This window comes from Heterostelium album (assembly GCF_000004825.1).
Source record: "Heterostelium album PN500 unplaced genomic scaffold PPL_scaffold3, whole genome shotgun sequence".
Classification (NCBI taxonomy): Eukaryota; Evosea; class Eumycetozoa; order Acytosteliales; family Acytosteliaceae; genus Heterostelium; species Heterostelium album.
In genome coordinates, this window is record NW_008805065.1 from 899,335 (window position 1) to 917,030 (window position 17,696).

General features: G+C 33.3%; 5 protein-coding genes across 5 annotated transcripts; 1 reads left to right on the forward strand and 4 right to left on the reverse strand.

Annotated features, from left to right (window-relative positions):
* Positions 1-36: 36 nt before the first annotated feature.
* regA (cAMP phosphodiesterase) lies at positions 37-2,924 on the reverse strand (the record flags this gene model as incomplete). Its single annotated transcript, XM_020573916.1, has 8 exons — positions 37-193; positions 575-717; positions 795-1,011; positions 1,103-1,438; positions 1,542-1,784; positions 1,852-2,011; positions 2,101-2,262; positions 2,345-2,924. 8 exons carry the CDS (start codon positions 2,922-2,924, stop codon positions 37-39), a joined length of 1,998 nt encoding a protein of 665 aa, XP_020435988.1.
* A 2,620-nt stretch (positions 2,925-5,544) lies between these two features.
* Positions 5,545-9,428, reverse strand: PPL_02942 (putative ribonuclease II domain containing protein; the record flags this gene model as incomplete). The annotated part of the gene is made up of 2 exons (XM_020573917.1): positions 5,545-7,437; positions 7,524-9,428. The coding sequence occupies 2 exons, from the start codon at positions 9,426-9,428 to the stop codon at positions 5,545-5,547; spliced, it is 3,798 nt and encodes a 1,265-aa protein (XP_020435989.1).
* A 1,297-nt stretch (positions 9,429-10,725) lies between these two features.
* On the reverse strand, positions 10,726-11,672 carry PPL_02943 (uncharacterized protein; the record flags this gene model as incomplete). Its single annotated transcript, XM_020573918.1, has 4 exons — positions 10,726-10,791; positions 10,867-10,994; positions 11,113-11,239; positions 11,670-11,672. The coding sequence occupies 4 exons, from the start codon at positions 11,670-11,672 to the stop codon at positions 10,726-10,728; spliced, it is 324 nt and encodes a 107-aa protein (XP_020435990.1).
* Positions 11,673-11,809: 137 nt separating this feature from the next.
* On the forward strand, positions 11,810-14,591 carry PPL_02944 (uncharacterized protein; the record flags this gene model as incomplete). Its single annotated transcript, XM_020573919.1, has 4 exons — positions 11,810-12,925; positions 13,014-13,383; positions 13,475-13,677; positions 13,788-14,591. 4 exons carry the CDS (start codon positions 11,810-11,812, stop codon positions 14,589-14,591), a joined length of 2,493 nt encoding a protein of 830 aa, XP_020435991.1.
* Positions 14,592-14,720: 129 nt separating this feature from the next.
* PPL_02945 (uncharacterized protein) lies at positions 14,721-17,446 on the reverse strand (the record flags this gene model as incomplete). The annotated part of the gene is made up of 3 exons (XM_020573920.1): positions 14,721-15,882; positions 15,959-17,331; positions 17,438-17,446. The coding sequence occupies 3 exons, from the start codon at positions 17,444-17,446 to the stop codon at positions 14,721-14,723; spliced, it is 2,544 nt and encodes an 847-aa protein (XP_020435992.1).
* Between the last annotated feature and the right edge of the window lie 250 nt (positions 17,447-17,696).

The following is a 17,696-nucleotide window of genomic DNA, read 5'->3' on the forward strand; positions in this document are numbered from 1 at the left end:
TTTATTTTTCTGATTACTGTATGTATTATAGTTTAATTAGTTCTCTTCATCAATCTTTGGTAGTTGTTTGACAGAGGAACTAGAGGAGTTGACAGATTGTGATGGTGAATCGGTGGGTGAGTTGGGCGATGCTTTATCAGAGGAAGTTGGAGTCTTATCTTTTTCAACTTCCTCTTCGGAGCGACCGTCCAGTCTGAGTAATTCGATTTGCCATTTCTGTCGGTTGGTGGACATGATCTCCATCAGAGTCTTGGTGTCCGAGAGGAATCTGGCCAGACCTTGGTAGAGTGGCAGTGCAACATAGTCGATGAAATCGGCAGCGATTCTCGGACGGTTTGTCTTGGTCTTGTCCATGAAAGGCGTCACCGGATAGCCGCAGACTTTTTCAAATTGCGATTGCTGGAAAAACTCGTCCGAGACACGGTTCGACCACTCCAGATTCAAATGCCACGGTCTTGCGACATTCGAGATGTCTCCACACTTTATCAAAAAGTTTAAAATCATTTGTCGGTCTTCTTTCTTGTTTCTGTCGAATGGCTGGTTGTTCAGGTGATGTTGGAATTTGTTGATGTACTCGAAATGGAATGCCATATCAGTGGCCAAAATTAATTGAATAACTGATCTTCTTAATTCCTTGTATTGATCTTCATTCAAACCTTCGAGAATATTACAGTCACTATTTTTAAGTATTTTAAATGTTAAGGTTGCATGATGATTCTAAAATAATTCAAATCGATTTCTTAAAGTTAAATTCAAATCTAAAATACATTCTAGGTTAACTGTTTTCAACTTACTTCTAAAACTGAATTATCATTATATTGTAAAGTTAGATCTGTTTGAGCATTGACCTGGAATGTATTATTGAAACCAGGATGATTGAGATCATGGCACATCGCAGCGATCAACAATGACAGAATATCCAAATGTGTCAAGTATTGCGCTGCTTTAAAAGTGGTTAAAAATGTATAGCATGTTTGTGTTACATCGAATGCATGTAAAAAGTTATGATATCTAGAAGAATCGATTGTGGCAATGGTATTGTGTTAAAAATATATATAGAGTAATATAATATAAAGGATGATTCAATTTGTATTTTAAATACCTGTTGCTTTTTCTATAGAGTGAATGTACTGCCATAATAAATCTCTGTAGTTTTTCGATGGGAATCTTAAATGTTTCAAGTAGCTGGAAGTTCTCAAACATATCGACCAACATGGGCATCAAATCATCCTCGGAATATCTAAATACATCAAAGTTCCAACCTTTGATTCCCTCTTTGGTGTCTTTGCTCGAGACAGTCTGTGGGAATGTTGGAATGGAGTTTCTTCGGGCGCCTGTCACCGACGAGAATTCCGTCACCAAAAAACTCTTTGTAACAGGATCTACCGATTCATTCTTTATCAACTTTTCAAATGATGGTCGATAAATATTTGATGATCTAAAAAATTAACAAAAATAATGATGAATAATTTAATTAATTAATATTGATTAATCATTTAATTAAATTTAAAATCAAATCAAATCAAATAAAATAAACTTACCCTAATTCTTTTAGAATCATTGTTAATTTATATTTAATATCGTTTTCGTGATCAGTCCAATTGGTTTGTTGCATCAGTTCTTCGATGGTTCTGGTGACGGAAACGAGTGGTGATTCCATTGCCTCTCTGGAGATCGATGCCATCTCTGATATCTTTCTGGTCAATTCTTCAATCTCATGTTCCTTAGCCTCCATTTGTTTCGCTAAAATACTTCTATTCTCCCTTTCTCTTGCCAAGAAAGATCTATTTATAATAATAAATATTAGCTAAGCTTTAATGAATTTGAATAAACAGTAATTAATAAGCATACTTATACTCTGCTTCTTTCTTCTTTTGCCAAATACTAGTTAGAACGGTATCGATTTTCTTTTTCAACAACTCTTTTGCAATTGGTTTTGTAAGAAAATCTTGACCACCAATTTTAATTGTATCATTTGCATATTTATAATCTACAGCTGTTCCAGACATCACTACAATTGATTAGGCAAACCAATAATATAAACATGGAACGAGAGTAAGTATAGGAATGGTCGTAAGAATAATAAAATATAAAACTTACAAATGACTGGTATATGTTTAATTTCAATGTGTTCATTAATTCTTTGTAACAAGTCAAATCCAGTTACCATTGGCATCATGACATCGGTTAATACCAAATCATACATAACTTTACCGTTTAACAATGTATCCCATGCTTCTTCACCATTTGTAACAAGTGTAACTTTTAAATTATTATTAATCGAATATTGGTTATTAATCAAATGTACTCGAACGAAATGACATATATATGAAATTGTAATTACCATTAAAATTAAATTTTTTTAACATATTGTTTAATAGAGATCGTTGAACTATATCGTCATCGACAACCAATATATGGACTTTAGATGGTGAATACTCTGCTGGTAATTGATCGGATATCACCAAACCATTTCCATTGTCTTTACTATTATTGTTACCGTTGTTATTACCGTTATTATTATTGTTATTGTTATTATTATTATTTAAATTTTTGTTGTTGGAATCTGAATTTGAATTTGAATTCGAAATGGAATTTGAAATTGAACTCTTAGTTGTTGTTGATGAAGATGATGATGATGGAGATTTAGGTGAAGCTTGCTGATGTTGTTGTGGATCTGAGGAGTCTGGGTAGTTTAGTGGTAGTGATGGTACTGAGTGTGCACGACCGTTCGGTTGTTGCTGTGACTTTTGATTATCACCGAGTTTTCCAAGGTGACACTGACACTGCTTATCGCGTAGATCATCGATGACAACGCAATCGTCGACCATGCAATCACCGGAATTCTTCTGATCGGATGCTCCAGTCAAATGACTCCTGCTACTACCACCACTATTAGTTTCTGCAGTGCTGTCATCTTTCATATTATTCATCATAATATTATTGTTGTTTGTTTGTTTTTTTTCTTTTCTTTGATTACTTTTTTTGGTATTATTATTTTTTTTTTTTTTAACTTTTCAATAAATATATATTAAATGTAATCGTCGGTATTAATATTATTATAAATTATAATCTATTTATCTAAATTAAAAAAAAAGATGGTAAAAGTAATAACTTAATATTATTATTATTATTATTTGTTGTTAATGTTTTATTATGTGTTTCTAAAAATAATCAAAAATACAAATTTATATTTATATATATAATGAAAACAAAACAAAAAAAAAGTAAAATATAATTAAAATATTTAAATCTATCTTGTTTTATCTAAATCTATCTGACTATGTATATCTATCTTATCTTAGTTATCTATATTAATATAAAAACAATCAATTAGTTTAATTTTTTTAATTTTTAATTTTTTGTTGAAAAAATTAAATTAATTAAATCAAATATGTGCAAAGATAAAATAAATTTGTTTGTTTGCAATTTAAATTTTTTTTTTTTTTTTTTTTTTTTTTTTTTTTGATTGAGTTGTTATTGTTAGTTGTTGGTTGTTGTTTAATCAGAGGTAAAAGTAGAGTAGAGTAGAGAATTGAAGAGAAGAAGAAAGAGGATATAAGAAAGAGCAGAGAGACTTGTGATTTCTTATGGGTGTTGGTTTTGATATCATTTATATAATGGTCATGTATCATATCATATCATATTAATAACCAAACAACAACAAACAACAACAACCAAACAACAACAAAGCAAATTAAAATCCAAACAACAACAAACATACATACATACATATAGAATAATGATAATAAAATTTATTTTTACAATTTAAGAGAACTATATTTATATATAAATATATGGTGGGTGTAGTAGTGAGTGAGTGCCTTTGGTTATCGTAATAACATTTACTTACATCTCTTTGTTTTTCAACAGAGGAGTACGTACGGGTTGTGTGTGTGTTTTTGTGTGTTATAGATTGCTAATAGTAGTAATAATTAAAAATAGTGTGTGTTGTGTGTTTTAGTATGTGTGGTGGTGGTGGTGTGTTGAAATGGTAATATGTCAATCAATAAAAACACCTAATATAACAGTTTTAGTAGTAGTAAGAAATTTTAATAAAATAAAAAGTTTAATAATTAATTTTTTTTTAATATTAAAAAGAGTGTTGTTGATACTGATAATAATACTGTTTTTCAATAATAATCATAATGTTGTGGTGTTTTTTTTCTTTTTTATATATTTCTTTTTATTTTATATACAATTAATTTAATATAATGATAAAATATAAATAAATTATTTTTTTTGGGTATAAAAAATAAATAAAAAAAACAACAGAAGTTAATTTAAATCACAATCATATATATATATATTTGTAATAATTGATTCAATGATACACCACAACTCTTTTTTTTGTTTATTTTCTAAATTTTAGATGCGAGGAAGAAAGATATTATTTGTGTGAAGTTCCCATCTATCTTATCTTATACATTTAAATAGAGAATAATAAATTGTTACTATTATACAAAAAAAGAAATAAAAAACAAATATTTTTGAAATATTGAAAAAAAAAAAAAAAAAACACAAGTTCAAAAAAAAAAAAAATGAAAATAAATGAAAAACAAAAATAAAAGGGAAATACCAAATTAGGAAATTTGGAGAATAAGTTCTTAGAAAGAAAATTTGACAAACCCTCAACATATATAGGCACGGTATGGTGGTGAGGATGTCCCGGGACATAAACAACTAACTACATTCACTCACAACAAAGGAATTAATTATGTGGGGAGGCTTCACAAATTGTGTGTGTTTAGACTGACCAATAATTAATTAAATTTCAAGATAAATAAGTAAAACCTTGTTGAACAAACACACACCACTATCACCATACATTATATATATACCTCACCACGCTCCTGAGACAACTCTGTTAAGCATACACACGATATCATAATATTTAAATTGTTGATATCTATGATAAAAATAAGTTTGAATTACTTGACCTACACACTTTCTTATTATTCTTTTTTACATGAGAAAATAAATTAATTGATCAATATTCTTGTAAAAGTAAAGAAAACCTTTACTTTATGTGAATACCACTACGAAAAGTAGAATTTCTATTATCCATTCTTGAAAATAAAGACAAATTAAGTTCGGTGCTTTTTTTTTTTTAGTTAGTATAAATACGGTTCCTAACGATGAACGTACAATTGTGCCTACTCAAAGTAAAGGTCACTGGTTTCAATACCAAATTCGGTAAAGTTTTTAAAATTACCAGGATTAAGGAAATTCGCCTTTCGTAATAGTTGCACGAAAAAAACAACCAACAACCAAAAGAGGTATGTATTCGTTTACTACCATATTAAATATAAAACAAGATACCCAAAACAAGTTAAATCAATTAAATTTAATTGAAACGTATAACTTCGCTTTAAAGATAAAAAATTATAATTTTTTAAAAAAAAAAAAAGTAACAATTTATTGTTTTTTGTTTAATATGGTTGATTCTAGCAAAACAATAATAACTAGATTTGGTGAGTGTTTGTTTTTTTGGTTGTTCAAAAAAAAATATATATAAAAATATAATATTTTCTTTTTTTTTTTTTAGTTACCAACATAAAGTGGATGCATAAGTGTACAACGTGTGTCGATTGGGAATTTTGTTTTGTCTACTGTAATCTTTACTTTGACAGTAGAGAGCTGTTTGTATTCCTGTGTGATCTTTTCGTCGTTCAAATCCATTCCAGGCCATACAACATAGTTGGTGTCGACCTCCTTGTTGTAGCTGTGTGAAATGATTTGTCCATCGGTCTGGAGATCTTCGAGGTAGATACGTTGTTCAGTGCCAAACATCGGGACGATAACACTAAGGAACTGTGGACCACCATTGAGAACGACGGCATCGGTGATTGTAAGCGAGTTCTGGAGCAACACGCAGAGGAACACTTTGTCACTGCGCTCCTGTGCCTTACGTGAATTCAACTTCTTCTCATTGCAATTCTTGGTGATGATGGCGACCTGTTCGGTCGAGGGAACACCGGCAACTTGGAAGTTCTCAATGTTGGCAGCTTCGGCGCGCTCCACTTGAATGGAGAGCTCGAGAAGTCTGTGCACAATGATATCGGCATATCTACGAATGGGCGATGTAAAGTGAGTGTAGTGGTCGACGTTGAGCGCATAGTGGTGCCAGAGATCCTCCTCTTCGGAGCCGGTACAGAAATACTCGGCCAAACGCATCGAGCGAATCGACATGATCTGGATTGCAGCGAATACATTGGGGCTGTCTTTGAGTTGTTCACGCAGTGCTTTAACGGAGCTTCCAAAGCTGCTGACGTCGGATGGATCCACCTCCCAACCGTGTTGATTACAGAACTGGATGAACTGCTCGAGTTTTCTGGGATTTGGATTGGGGTGACGACGCAACAGTGCATTCGCTGGGAAGTATTTGGCAATGCGAGTTGCCACCTGCATATTTGCCAACAACATAAACTCCTCTACCAAATGATTGGATTCGTAGATCGGGTAGATCTTTGTGGAGATTGGATTTCCCTTTGGATCCAACTCGAATGCCAGCTTTGTTGGGTGAATGTTGAATGCACCGTTGTCCATACGCGATTGTCTGAGTCGCTTTGCAATCTCGCGGAGATTCATGACCGACTCTACAACGGTTTGGACATGCTCCGGTGTGTCTGGACCAAGAATTGGCTTGATTTGTGCTGGTAGCAGACCGTCCTTCCAGGAGGTATTGATCTTTCCATCGATGATGGTCTGTGCAATTCCATAGGTAAGTCTGCACGCCGACTTGATAACCGATCGACCAAACCACTCTCCCAACACTTTTCCTTCTGGGGAGAGTGTCCAAATCACAGAGAAAGCAAATCTCTCCACTCCATAGTTGAGCGAGCATAACTCCTCTGACAATAGCGATGGTAACATTGGAATTGCTTTTTGTACGAGATACACTGTGGTGGCACGTTGTTGAGCCGATAGATCAAGTGCAGTGCCGGGCTTGACGAAATGTGAGACGTCGGCAATGTGAACACCGACCTGGAAGTTACCATCCGGCAGACGAACACACGACAGTGCATCGTCTAGATCCTTGGCAGTGTCGGGATCGATTGAAACGATCACTTCATTTCGGAGATCACGACGTTGAGCCAAGTCCTGTGGTGTGATATGCCACTGGCTGGCGTTCTGAATCTTTGGCAAACAGTCCATCACCTCACGTGAGAATGCATTGGTATCGACACCGTACTCCTTGAGCAGAGCCCTGGTTTCCGGCTCGATTTCACCACACTCACCAAAGAGTGAGTGGAACGAACCAATTGGAAGAATCGAAGAATCCTTCCAAGCAGTGTAGTTGACCGACACCAACGATGTCTTGTACTTGTCGGGATTCGATCTAAACTCTGGAATCGACTCTTTGAAAATCAAACATCTTGGAAGGCAGCCATCCATCGGTGTGAAATTAGCAAAAGTCGAATTAGTTGGATCGTTCTACAAATGATTATTAATATTTGTTTAGTTAATAAAATTATATATATTAAAAGAGAAAGATATTTAACAAACTAATTTAAACTTACTGAAATCAAACCAATATGATTCTTTGAATGACGAACTTCAAGAATATGAACAACTCTACATGTTACAAACTGATTATTCTTACTTCCTTTGTCAATGAATGATTGAAGTTGCTTCAAGTTTTGTCTTTGACCTTTAACAATTTCAACCTTTGATGATGTTTTTACATTGGTGAGTAATGATTTCTTTGGAGTTGTTGAAGTAGTAGTTGTTGTTGTGGTAGTTGTTGTTGGGGATGGAATAACAACGAAATCATCTTCATTCAAATCGTCATTGTTGTTGTTGTTGTTGTTTCTACCAACAACATCTTCACGAATGATAATCTCATCATCATTATCAGATGAAGTGGAGCTGTCAGATACAGAAATTGGCGATTGAAGTGCAACCAACTCTGCTTCATCACGTTGTTGTAGACTTAGGTTGGAGAGTGACGATCTCAATACTATGGTACCTTCATCTTCACCACCCATATCGGTTGTATCCTTGATGGCAGCCAACTCCAAGTCACTGTCCTCATCGTCGTCGGTCAGCTGAATGTCATGATGCTGACCAACTTTGTTTCTAGCAGAGGTATCTTCTTCTTCGTCTTTTCCAGACGATCTATTCTTCCACTGCTCGTCGGGTAGAATCTCAAATACAACAATGTCCGTGTGGAATGCACGATTTCTAAACTTGAGACCATCGCAGAACAAGTCATTGTCAACTCCATCGACAGTAACATAAGCATCGTTATATTTCTTTGGATTCACACGTAGTTGTCCATAGAAATACTTTGATGTGGACAATCCTTTCTCAACCTCTTCAATGGTTACATGTGCAGGAAATCTTGCCTTTCGTTTTCTCTTTTGTTGATCATCTCCAGCACTTTTCTTTGACTGTTGTTGTTGCTGTGGTTGTGATTGTTTGTTCTTAGTCTCATCTTTCTCTTTCTTTGGCTTTGACTTTGACTTCTTGGCTTTTGGTTGTTTAGCTGGTACAACGGCAGCAGTATTGTTGTTATCAGCTTGTTGCTTTTCAACAACAACATTGTTCTTTGGTTTCTTTTCTTTCTTTTGTTTTAGTTGTTTTGCTGTATTTGGTTGTTGTTGTTGTTGTACTTGTTGTTGTTGTTGTGGTTGTGGTTGAGCAACGGGTTTTGGTTGACTAGCAACTGGCATTGGAAGAGGTGGAAGATGTACTTGAGTGAATCCTTTTTGTACAACAACGATTGGATCTTGGGGTTGATTAACTATTGGTTGTTGTTGCTGTTGTGGCAGTGGTTGTTGTTGTTGAACTTGTTGTTGTTTCTTTGGAGCCTTAGGTTGCTTCGGTTGCTTTGGCTCTTTTGGTTGCTTTGGTTCCTTTGGTTGTTTCGGTTGTTTTGGCTCCCTGGGTTGTTTTGGTTGTTTTGGTTCCTTTGGTTGCTTGGGAACAATAACTGGGTTTGCTTGATCGACATTGGTAGCTTCACCACCTTCAACGTGTGCACCTTCTTCTGGCTTCATTTTGGGTGCTTCCTTTTGTTGTTTTGGCTGTTTAGGTTGTTTTGGAACTATTTGCTTTGGTTTTTGTTGTTTTTGTTGTTGTTGTTGTTGAAGTGGTGTTTGTTGTTGTTGCTGTTGTTCACCGTCATTTGGTTCATTTAATTGCTTTGGTACCTTTGGTTGTCTAGGTTGCTTTGGTTCTTTTGGTTGTTTAGGTTCCTTTGGTTCCTTTGGTACTTTTGGTTCTCTTGGTTGTCTAGGTTGTCTAGGTTCTTTTGGAATATTATTCTTTGGTGGCTTTGGGAATGATTGTGAGATAGCATTATGTCTAACATGATTCTCTACGTGCTTGCTACTATCATTATAAAGTGGTGGTACATCTGACTTTTCATCTTTTGTTAAAGATGAACTAGTTGTTGTTGTTGTTGTTGTTGTATTTGACATTATTTACTCTAATATATGTATGTTTACTATTGCTATTGATATTGATATGAATATGATTGATATTATAAAAAATCGGTATTATTATTATAATTGTTATTATTATTATTATTGTTGTAATGCTTTTTAAATGTTTAGTTTTTATATACAATTTATTTATTATTACAAAAATAAGGTGTATGTTATATCTTAATTATAATATAATAATAATAATGTTAATATCAATTGATTCATTTCATTTTTGTTTTAAAGTTTGATCGTGATCAAAATCAAACTTTCTAATCATTTCACATATCAATGACTAAATTTAGTAAATAACTAATTAATTACATACATATAAAAAATAGATTAACTTTCTTTAAAAAAATGTAAGATTAATCCAATTTATTACTTTTAAAATTCTTATTCTGTTTTTTTTTTTCAATTTAAATTTTGTTGTGAGAACAAAACCAACCCAACAATCAATAAAATTAATATTTTTTTTAAAAAACTGGAATAATAATTATATGCGAAATTATTAAGATTAGTGCATGCATCAAGTTTTTCAATTTTTCTAGTTTTTTTATTAGATTTTGTCTAACATGTAAGTCGTAAGAATTCAAAAATGCGGTTCAAAAATATATTGTTCTAATTGAATAAAATTAGAGTATTCTATTTTGTTTTTAAAATTCTCTACCATCAAAAACAAGAGATAAGATTTTAAAAAAAATTATATTTAAATGAAGTTTAAAAATATGTAATTTGAGAGTTTCACTTAAATCTAATGTCAAATTACATACTTTTTAAATAAGTTTAGAACAATGTTCAACACGTTTCACCCTTTAACTGAAATAATGAAAGTGAAAAAGTAACAAAGCATCGCAATCTTCATGGCGTATTGTTTCAAATTTTATATAAATTGAAACTGTAAATTTAGTTTTATTGTTTGTAATATTACAATAATATAGTTGCAACTCTATGATGGTGTAAAATAAACTTGTCCTTTCTTTTTGTAAAAAAACTTAGAGCTATCTGGAGAATAAATGAAGGTGTCACTTTATATTCTTTTATAGTATTATTTTTAAGTAAAATCGTGTGGAAAGTGGTAGAAGTGGTACGCTAGTAGGTGCAATTTAACTAATATTTAATTTAATTGTTTGTGTTTTGATAATGAAGAATCAATAGAAATGGTATTAATATTGGAGGTATAATGTTATTAAAATTAAAATTTTTTATTTCAATTCTTATCAAAATTAAAAAAGTTTTGTTAAAATTCTAAATTGGAGTTAAAACATAATAATATGAATGAATTACATGTATTTTATTTATGACCAATTTCTTTAACTAATCTACCGGACCATGGACACCTAAGACATCCAGGTAAGAACTAAATTATGATAAAGTTTTCAATTAAAATTTGTTTAATCTTTTTATAAAGAGGAGTATTTAAAAGAATACTTACAGGACCACATGCTTCATCTAAATGCTCTTCTACATAACCTGTGCTGGCATCGCAAACTTCAATTGCGACATCAAAAAATGAAATTGTTTCTGAGGCCAAATGGAAACTGTATGTTGGGTTATAATCAGCTCTGGTTTTTTTAATTCTTCATGAAATGTGGACGTACATCAATAGATCCTTCAATCAAACCTCTGGCATGTTTAATTTTTTCTTCATCAATTAGTTAGATGATAAATCCAGTTTTACCATGAGCATCGGCGGTTTCGAAGTATGCTGGTTTAATGTCGCCAGCAGATGCAAAATAGGCAAAAACAGTCAAAACAACTATTAACAAAATGATTGAAAATTTCATTTCTTTAAGTAATTTAGATATCTATAATAAAATGATTTATGATTTGGTTTGAATGATATTCTAAACAATTCTTTTGATAGGTATTTATACTTTTATTATAATTATGAGTTTATTTGAATATTGTTAAGATTATTTAATTTCTTATGATCCTCAAAGAATAAAAACTGTATTTCTATTCAAATTTATAGAGATATTAAATTCATTCTAAATCTGAGGAATTGTGTAAATTGTCATAATTGAGGTTGATAGGTGAGGTGAGCCATTTCGTTTAAACACAAGGGTCAAAAAAAACAGAAAATCAAGCTGAAGTAGTTTTCTAGACCTAGAATACGCACTCAGAGATCGATTCACAAATGAAATACTCTAATTTTGAAACAGAAAACACTAAGATATATAATTAAGGTGAATTGATACATCTTGGGATACCATTCAGACTTGAAGTTTAATTTACCATATTTTAAAATCTTACTTTATCAAATGTTTTGCTCATAAGTTTTAAACTTCCCTCGCAAATTTAAAAAAATTAAAATGAAAGAAAAGAAAATTAAAACACTCATTTATCTATAAATATTCACTTAATTAATTAGAATAATGAATGAAAATGAACAATATAATAACAATAATAACAATAATATGCAAGGTGGTGTAGCTGATGAAGACGATGAAGATGTTAATATAGAGGATGACGATTATGTCTTGGTGGCAGCGGCAGCGGCAGCACAACAACAACAGCAACAACAAAGAAACACAATGCAAGATGATACCGAAGAGAATAATCCTTATTCTACAATGTCATTCAGTAGTACCAGTAACACTCCATCCATCTTAAACAGCTTTGAGAATAGCTATAAGAATGAACTATATTATTCACCAAGTTTATCAAATACTGACATTATGAATAATAATAATAATAATGATAACAATAACAACAATAGTAATATTAAGACTAACAATAATAACAATAATAACAATAACAATAGCAACACAATATCTTCAGATAATAATCATAATAATAATAATAACGGTCATGTTGATATTGGTGGTGGCAATAATAACAATAATGGCGATGATATAAACAATCAATCTACATCTGGAAGATATCGTTTGCTCTACTCTGATAACAACATTGACAACAATGATAATATCTATCATCAATATAGTGCTACGTCTTCATCTTCTATATATTCTGTTGAGAGTAGTACAACTACTAGTAGTAGTAGCAGTAATATTAAGAATAATAATGATATGAATATAGATATTGGTTATCTATCAGTACAGCAACAGGACCAACAACAACAACAACAACAACCAAGTAGTAGTAGTAGTCATAGAAATAAATTAATAGAGTATGAAGAAGAGGAAGAAGAAGAGTTTACAGTTGTAAAACCAAGAACGATAACAAGAGATGAATTATACTCTTCACCATCACCACCTCGACCTACATCTTCATCTATATCAACTAATGATACGACATCAACGTCATCATCTTCAAATACCAAAAACAAAAAGAAATCATCACCTAAATTTAATTTAAAGAAATCACCTTCTCTTGATAATAGTAATCTTAATACATTACATTCACAGACATTGACGACACCTACACCTTCAACAACAGATAGTAATATTGAAACTGCTGACAAACAACAACAACAACAACCACCACCACCACCACCACAAACACAAGTAATATTAAAATTACCATATGATGTAAGATATATAATGAAAGATCTTTATTATTTATTGTTACTTACTTTTATATTAATATAATAATGTTAATTAAATTGATTGTATATAGTTAAATAGTTTACATTGGGATTTGGATCATCTTTCAAATGAAGAAGCTATCTATTGTTACTGTGGAAAAGATCTAGATAAAAAGATGGTTAGATGTGATCTATGTTTGCAGATATTTCATTTCGATTGTGTGAAACTACTGGAGGGATCGGACCAGATCATCGGTGACTGGGTCTATAGATTCAGCTGTTCAGTTTGCACCAAAGGAAGAGAGTCATTCGAGAGATTCGCAAAGAACTGGGTAGATGTATTGGAAATAGTTTTATACAACTTGGCATTGTCACATCCAAACAGAGCATACTTTCATCTCGACGATGAAATCATACCAATGATCGATCAAAATTGGCATCTATTATGTAGTGATAAAAAGAGTAACTATCTAATTCCAACAAATCTATAACTTAAACTAACTTACTTTCTTTATTATATAATATAATATTATCAATGATCATTTAGAAAAAGTAAATTGGTTTAAACAATTACAACCTGCATTAACCAATGGACATATATTTAAACAAGGTGATATCAATATTGGAAAACCTGGATATTGGGCATTGGGAACATTACAACTTGTACTCAAAGATAATCCTACTTTCAAAGATAAAGTATTGGCACCGATCAACAAGAAGAAAAAGAGAAAATCTTCATCGTCTCAAGAAAAAAGAGTGAGTAGCTAGCTTGTTATTACATAACAAAGAATAACAAAGAATAATAATAGGTTATTAATATTGTTTTTAATTTTATCTATTTTAATACAATTTGTTTGTGTGTGTAGTTTAAACATTTAACAAAATTATTATTGATACCTTTGAAAGAATCCAATTTCGTTCCGACCATTGAATATGATAGGCTGTGCGTTGCCATTCAGAATTCAGCACCACAAATTGTTATTGAAGAGAATGGTATGGTTGCAAAGAGTTTGAAAGGATATAGAATGGCAAAAGCTTCGTTTCCATGTATTACTGGCAGTTGGTATTTCGAGATTGAGGTGGTTGGCAATGCAGGAAGTTCGCGTCTTGGTTGGTCGACTTTCCGTGGTGATAAACAAGCGAATGTAGGATACGACCAATTCAGCTACGGCTACAGAAGTCAACAGGGTGATATCTTTCATTGTGCCAAGAGCAAGCCGTACGGTGAATCGTATGCAGTTGGCGATGTCCTAGGATTCTACATACATCTGCCGCTGAAGAATGCGCCATTCGAGGTGTTTGACAACAAGGTCGATCCTCTTAAGATCTACGAGATGATAAGCGACGAGCTGGATACGGAGCAACCGGAAACTGTTGAGGGCAGTGAGATTCGATTCTTTAAGAATGGCCGCTCTCCAGGTGTTGCATTCACCAACATCGGTCGAGGAATGTATTATCCGGCCGCTTCGATGTATATGGGGGCATCGGTTCGATTCAATTTTGGACCGACATTCAAATTCCCACCACAAGGTCTTACCACTCCGTTCCGTCCGTTTTGCGAAACTGTAAAATTAACTCCAAACTCCAATACAACCATCATCACCAGTAATCTTAATGATAATCTTCATCATCAGAATGATGACGACGACGATATGATGATAAGTGATTAATAGCCAATTCATTCGTTTACATTGTAACAAATTAAAATAAAGTTTAAACAACGTTATGTTTATTTACTTCATTTGAAAAATAATACTGTATTACTACAATGAATCTATATAGATTCAACTTTTTATTTTTTACATATTCTCACCAATGAATGTTGATACATTTATAATACTATCAATCCATTGCATTAGCTCGGTTTCTGGTGATGGTGGTTTTATGATTTCACCGGACCAATCGACTTCTGGTGTGTAGGTTGAGAAATAGAGTGAATGACCACTTGTGACCACTTCAAATCCATAGGCACGATTCACACGTTCCTCATTCAGTTTCTTTACACCTTTGACTTTGTTGATATAGTAGCTAGAGATTGGTTTCTCGCTTGGATCGAGTGGTGATGAGTACAGCGCGATTGTCGGATTTCTCAGGACCATCCAACGCGGCGCCCAATTGCTTCCGGACAGCAAATCCGATTTCTGAACAACCCATCCCGCTTTCCAGTAGGCGCCGGTCAAGTTTTGTGCTTTGTCAGGATCGTATGTAATGGCACCGGCAGCAGCATAGAGCGCTCCCTTGATCCAAGTGGTAGAGACGATCGACATGATATTGACAACGGAAATCGTACAGCTTCCAGCGGAATCCCATTTCTTTCTCGAGAGTTCCGATTCGTATTCACCGTGTTTGTGTTTGGTGGCATCGACTGAAGCATCCCTCACACCTCTCGCCGAGATTAAAACACCTTCCTCCAGACCACCCCAAACATTGGTGATGGCACTGATTCCTGCCGACCCCATACTGGCACCGGCTTGCTTCTTTTCGTTCTTTCCATACATTTCCTCTTCTTTCTTCTTCTTTTCTTCACGCTCCTTGTACCAATCGGTCTTTCTAACGCCCTCCGACGCCTTGCTGCCGACAACACCAAATGCCGATACAATTCCTTTCTTGACACTGCTCGATCCCTGTGCCATTTTCTCTGCGTTTCTCTTTGATTTGTTCGCTTCGCTGTCGGGATCCTCTAGTTCTCTTCTCTGTTCCTCTGTCATCTCTGGTCCTTCGTATTTCTTTGTATTGTTCTTGTAGAACTCACCTACTTTTGACGCACCTTTTGCAAAGTAGGTTCCACCGGTCACCAAACCTTTCGAAACCACAAGACTACCTTTTTCCAACTTTGTAGTTGCTTTGTCCATCTTTTGTGCTGTCCTATCGTTGTAACCCTCTTTCATTGGTGTTCTGAAATAACTTGTATAGAATGTAAAAATTACTTCCAATTTATCCAATGATTCCTGTGGTGTATTCCTAGATAATGAGAGAAGAGAAGAGAATCAATAAAGTTAATATTGAAATTATCTTATAATTGTTTCAAAATACATACTTTGGTAATTTCAATATAAAATAATTATTAAAGTTATCAGAGATTAAATAATGATGTGGATAGATTCTACATGCACATTTCTCTTTGAAATTGGTATAGATATAGATGTATCCCAGCTGAAGGATGATGGTGTCTTCCACCACTGTTTTGTAGATGATCAACTTGGTGTCTTTGACAACTGGATGCTCTTTCTGACCTAGTATACATGGTTTCAACTTGATATCGTCGATCTCCAATATGATTTCGGTGTATTGGAGTGTTGCAACATACATTGGATTGGTGAGTAGTAACTCTGGGTAGTTGGCCAACACCGTTGCATCGCCAGCACCAATCGATGTCATTGCGATTCTAGAGTGTGTATCAATGCTATTCTTTGTCTTTGAGAGACTGGATGAGAGTGAGCTCTTTTCTTTTGGTGTGTTGTTTTGATTGTAAGTCGCCACTGCCTGTTGATGATGTTGATAATATTCCGATGCTCCATCCTGTTGGTGTTGTGGCGAGTAGCTTGTTGGTGGTGTACTTGACTTTTCTAAACTAACAACATGATTATTAGGTGAACTTTGATTATATTGATTGGACTGATGATCATTATTATAATATTGATTGTTTTGATCATATTGATTATAAGTTGGTAGTGATTGTTGTACTTGTGGTTGATATGATTTCTCTAAGCTAATAACTGGTTGTGATGATTGATATACATATTCATTTTGTTGATATTGTTGTTGTTGTTGTTGTTGTTGTTGTTGTTGTTGTTGTTGTTGTTGTTGTTGTTGTTGTTGTTGCTGAAGTTGAATTGGGTTTAATGGAAGTGCTGGTTTTGGTTTTTGTGGTCTTGGTGGTGCTGATGGTGTTTGTTGGCTGGCCACCACTGGTTGTTGTTGTACTTGTGCTGGACTTTTATACGTTGATGAATTTGTCAAAGAAGGTGGAGGTTTTGACAATGGAACTTTTGGTCTAACTGGAGCAGCAGCTGCATTATTGTTTGGTTGTTGAATAGGTTGTTGTTGAACAGGCTGTTGCTGCTGAAGTGTAGAATTTGATGGTTGTTTATATAAAGATGGATAAATAGGTTGTAATTGTTGCGGTTGTGATGGCTGTGATGGTTGTTGTTGATATTGTGGTTGCGATGGTTGTTGATGTTGTTGTTGTTGTTGTTTAAGTTGTGAAGGTGGTGGAGGTGGTGGAGTCTTCTGAACTGGTGGTCTGGGTGCAGAGTAATTGTTACTATTGGTTGTAGTATTGGTATAGGTGGGAGTACTATTGTTGGTTGTCACCGTGGTCGGAGTAGCTTGTTTTTCCTCCTTATTATTACTTCCTACATTATTGATCGCATCTCTAGATTTCGCCACAAAATTATTGAATCCAGATTTCTAAAATAATTAATTTCAATAAAAATAAATTTTAGTTTCACATTTTATTAATTAAAAAAGTAAGTCAATCATCAAAATTTATTTAATCATCATCATATAATCTTACAAATGACATTTTAGTTAGTTAAAGGTTATAAATAAATCTATATAACTTTGTTTTGCTATCAATTCTTGATGATTAAAATAAATATAATGGTTATATGTTTTGTTGCAAACAAAAAAAAGTAGTCAGTTTTATTTTAATATCGGTAATAATTATGATTGCAACAACACAACCAAACAAGAATAAAAATTTATTTTTAAATTAATTTTTTTTTGATCAATCAACAGCAACCCACATTTTTTTTACATTATTATAAAAAAAA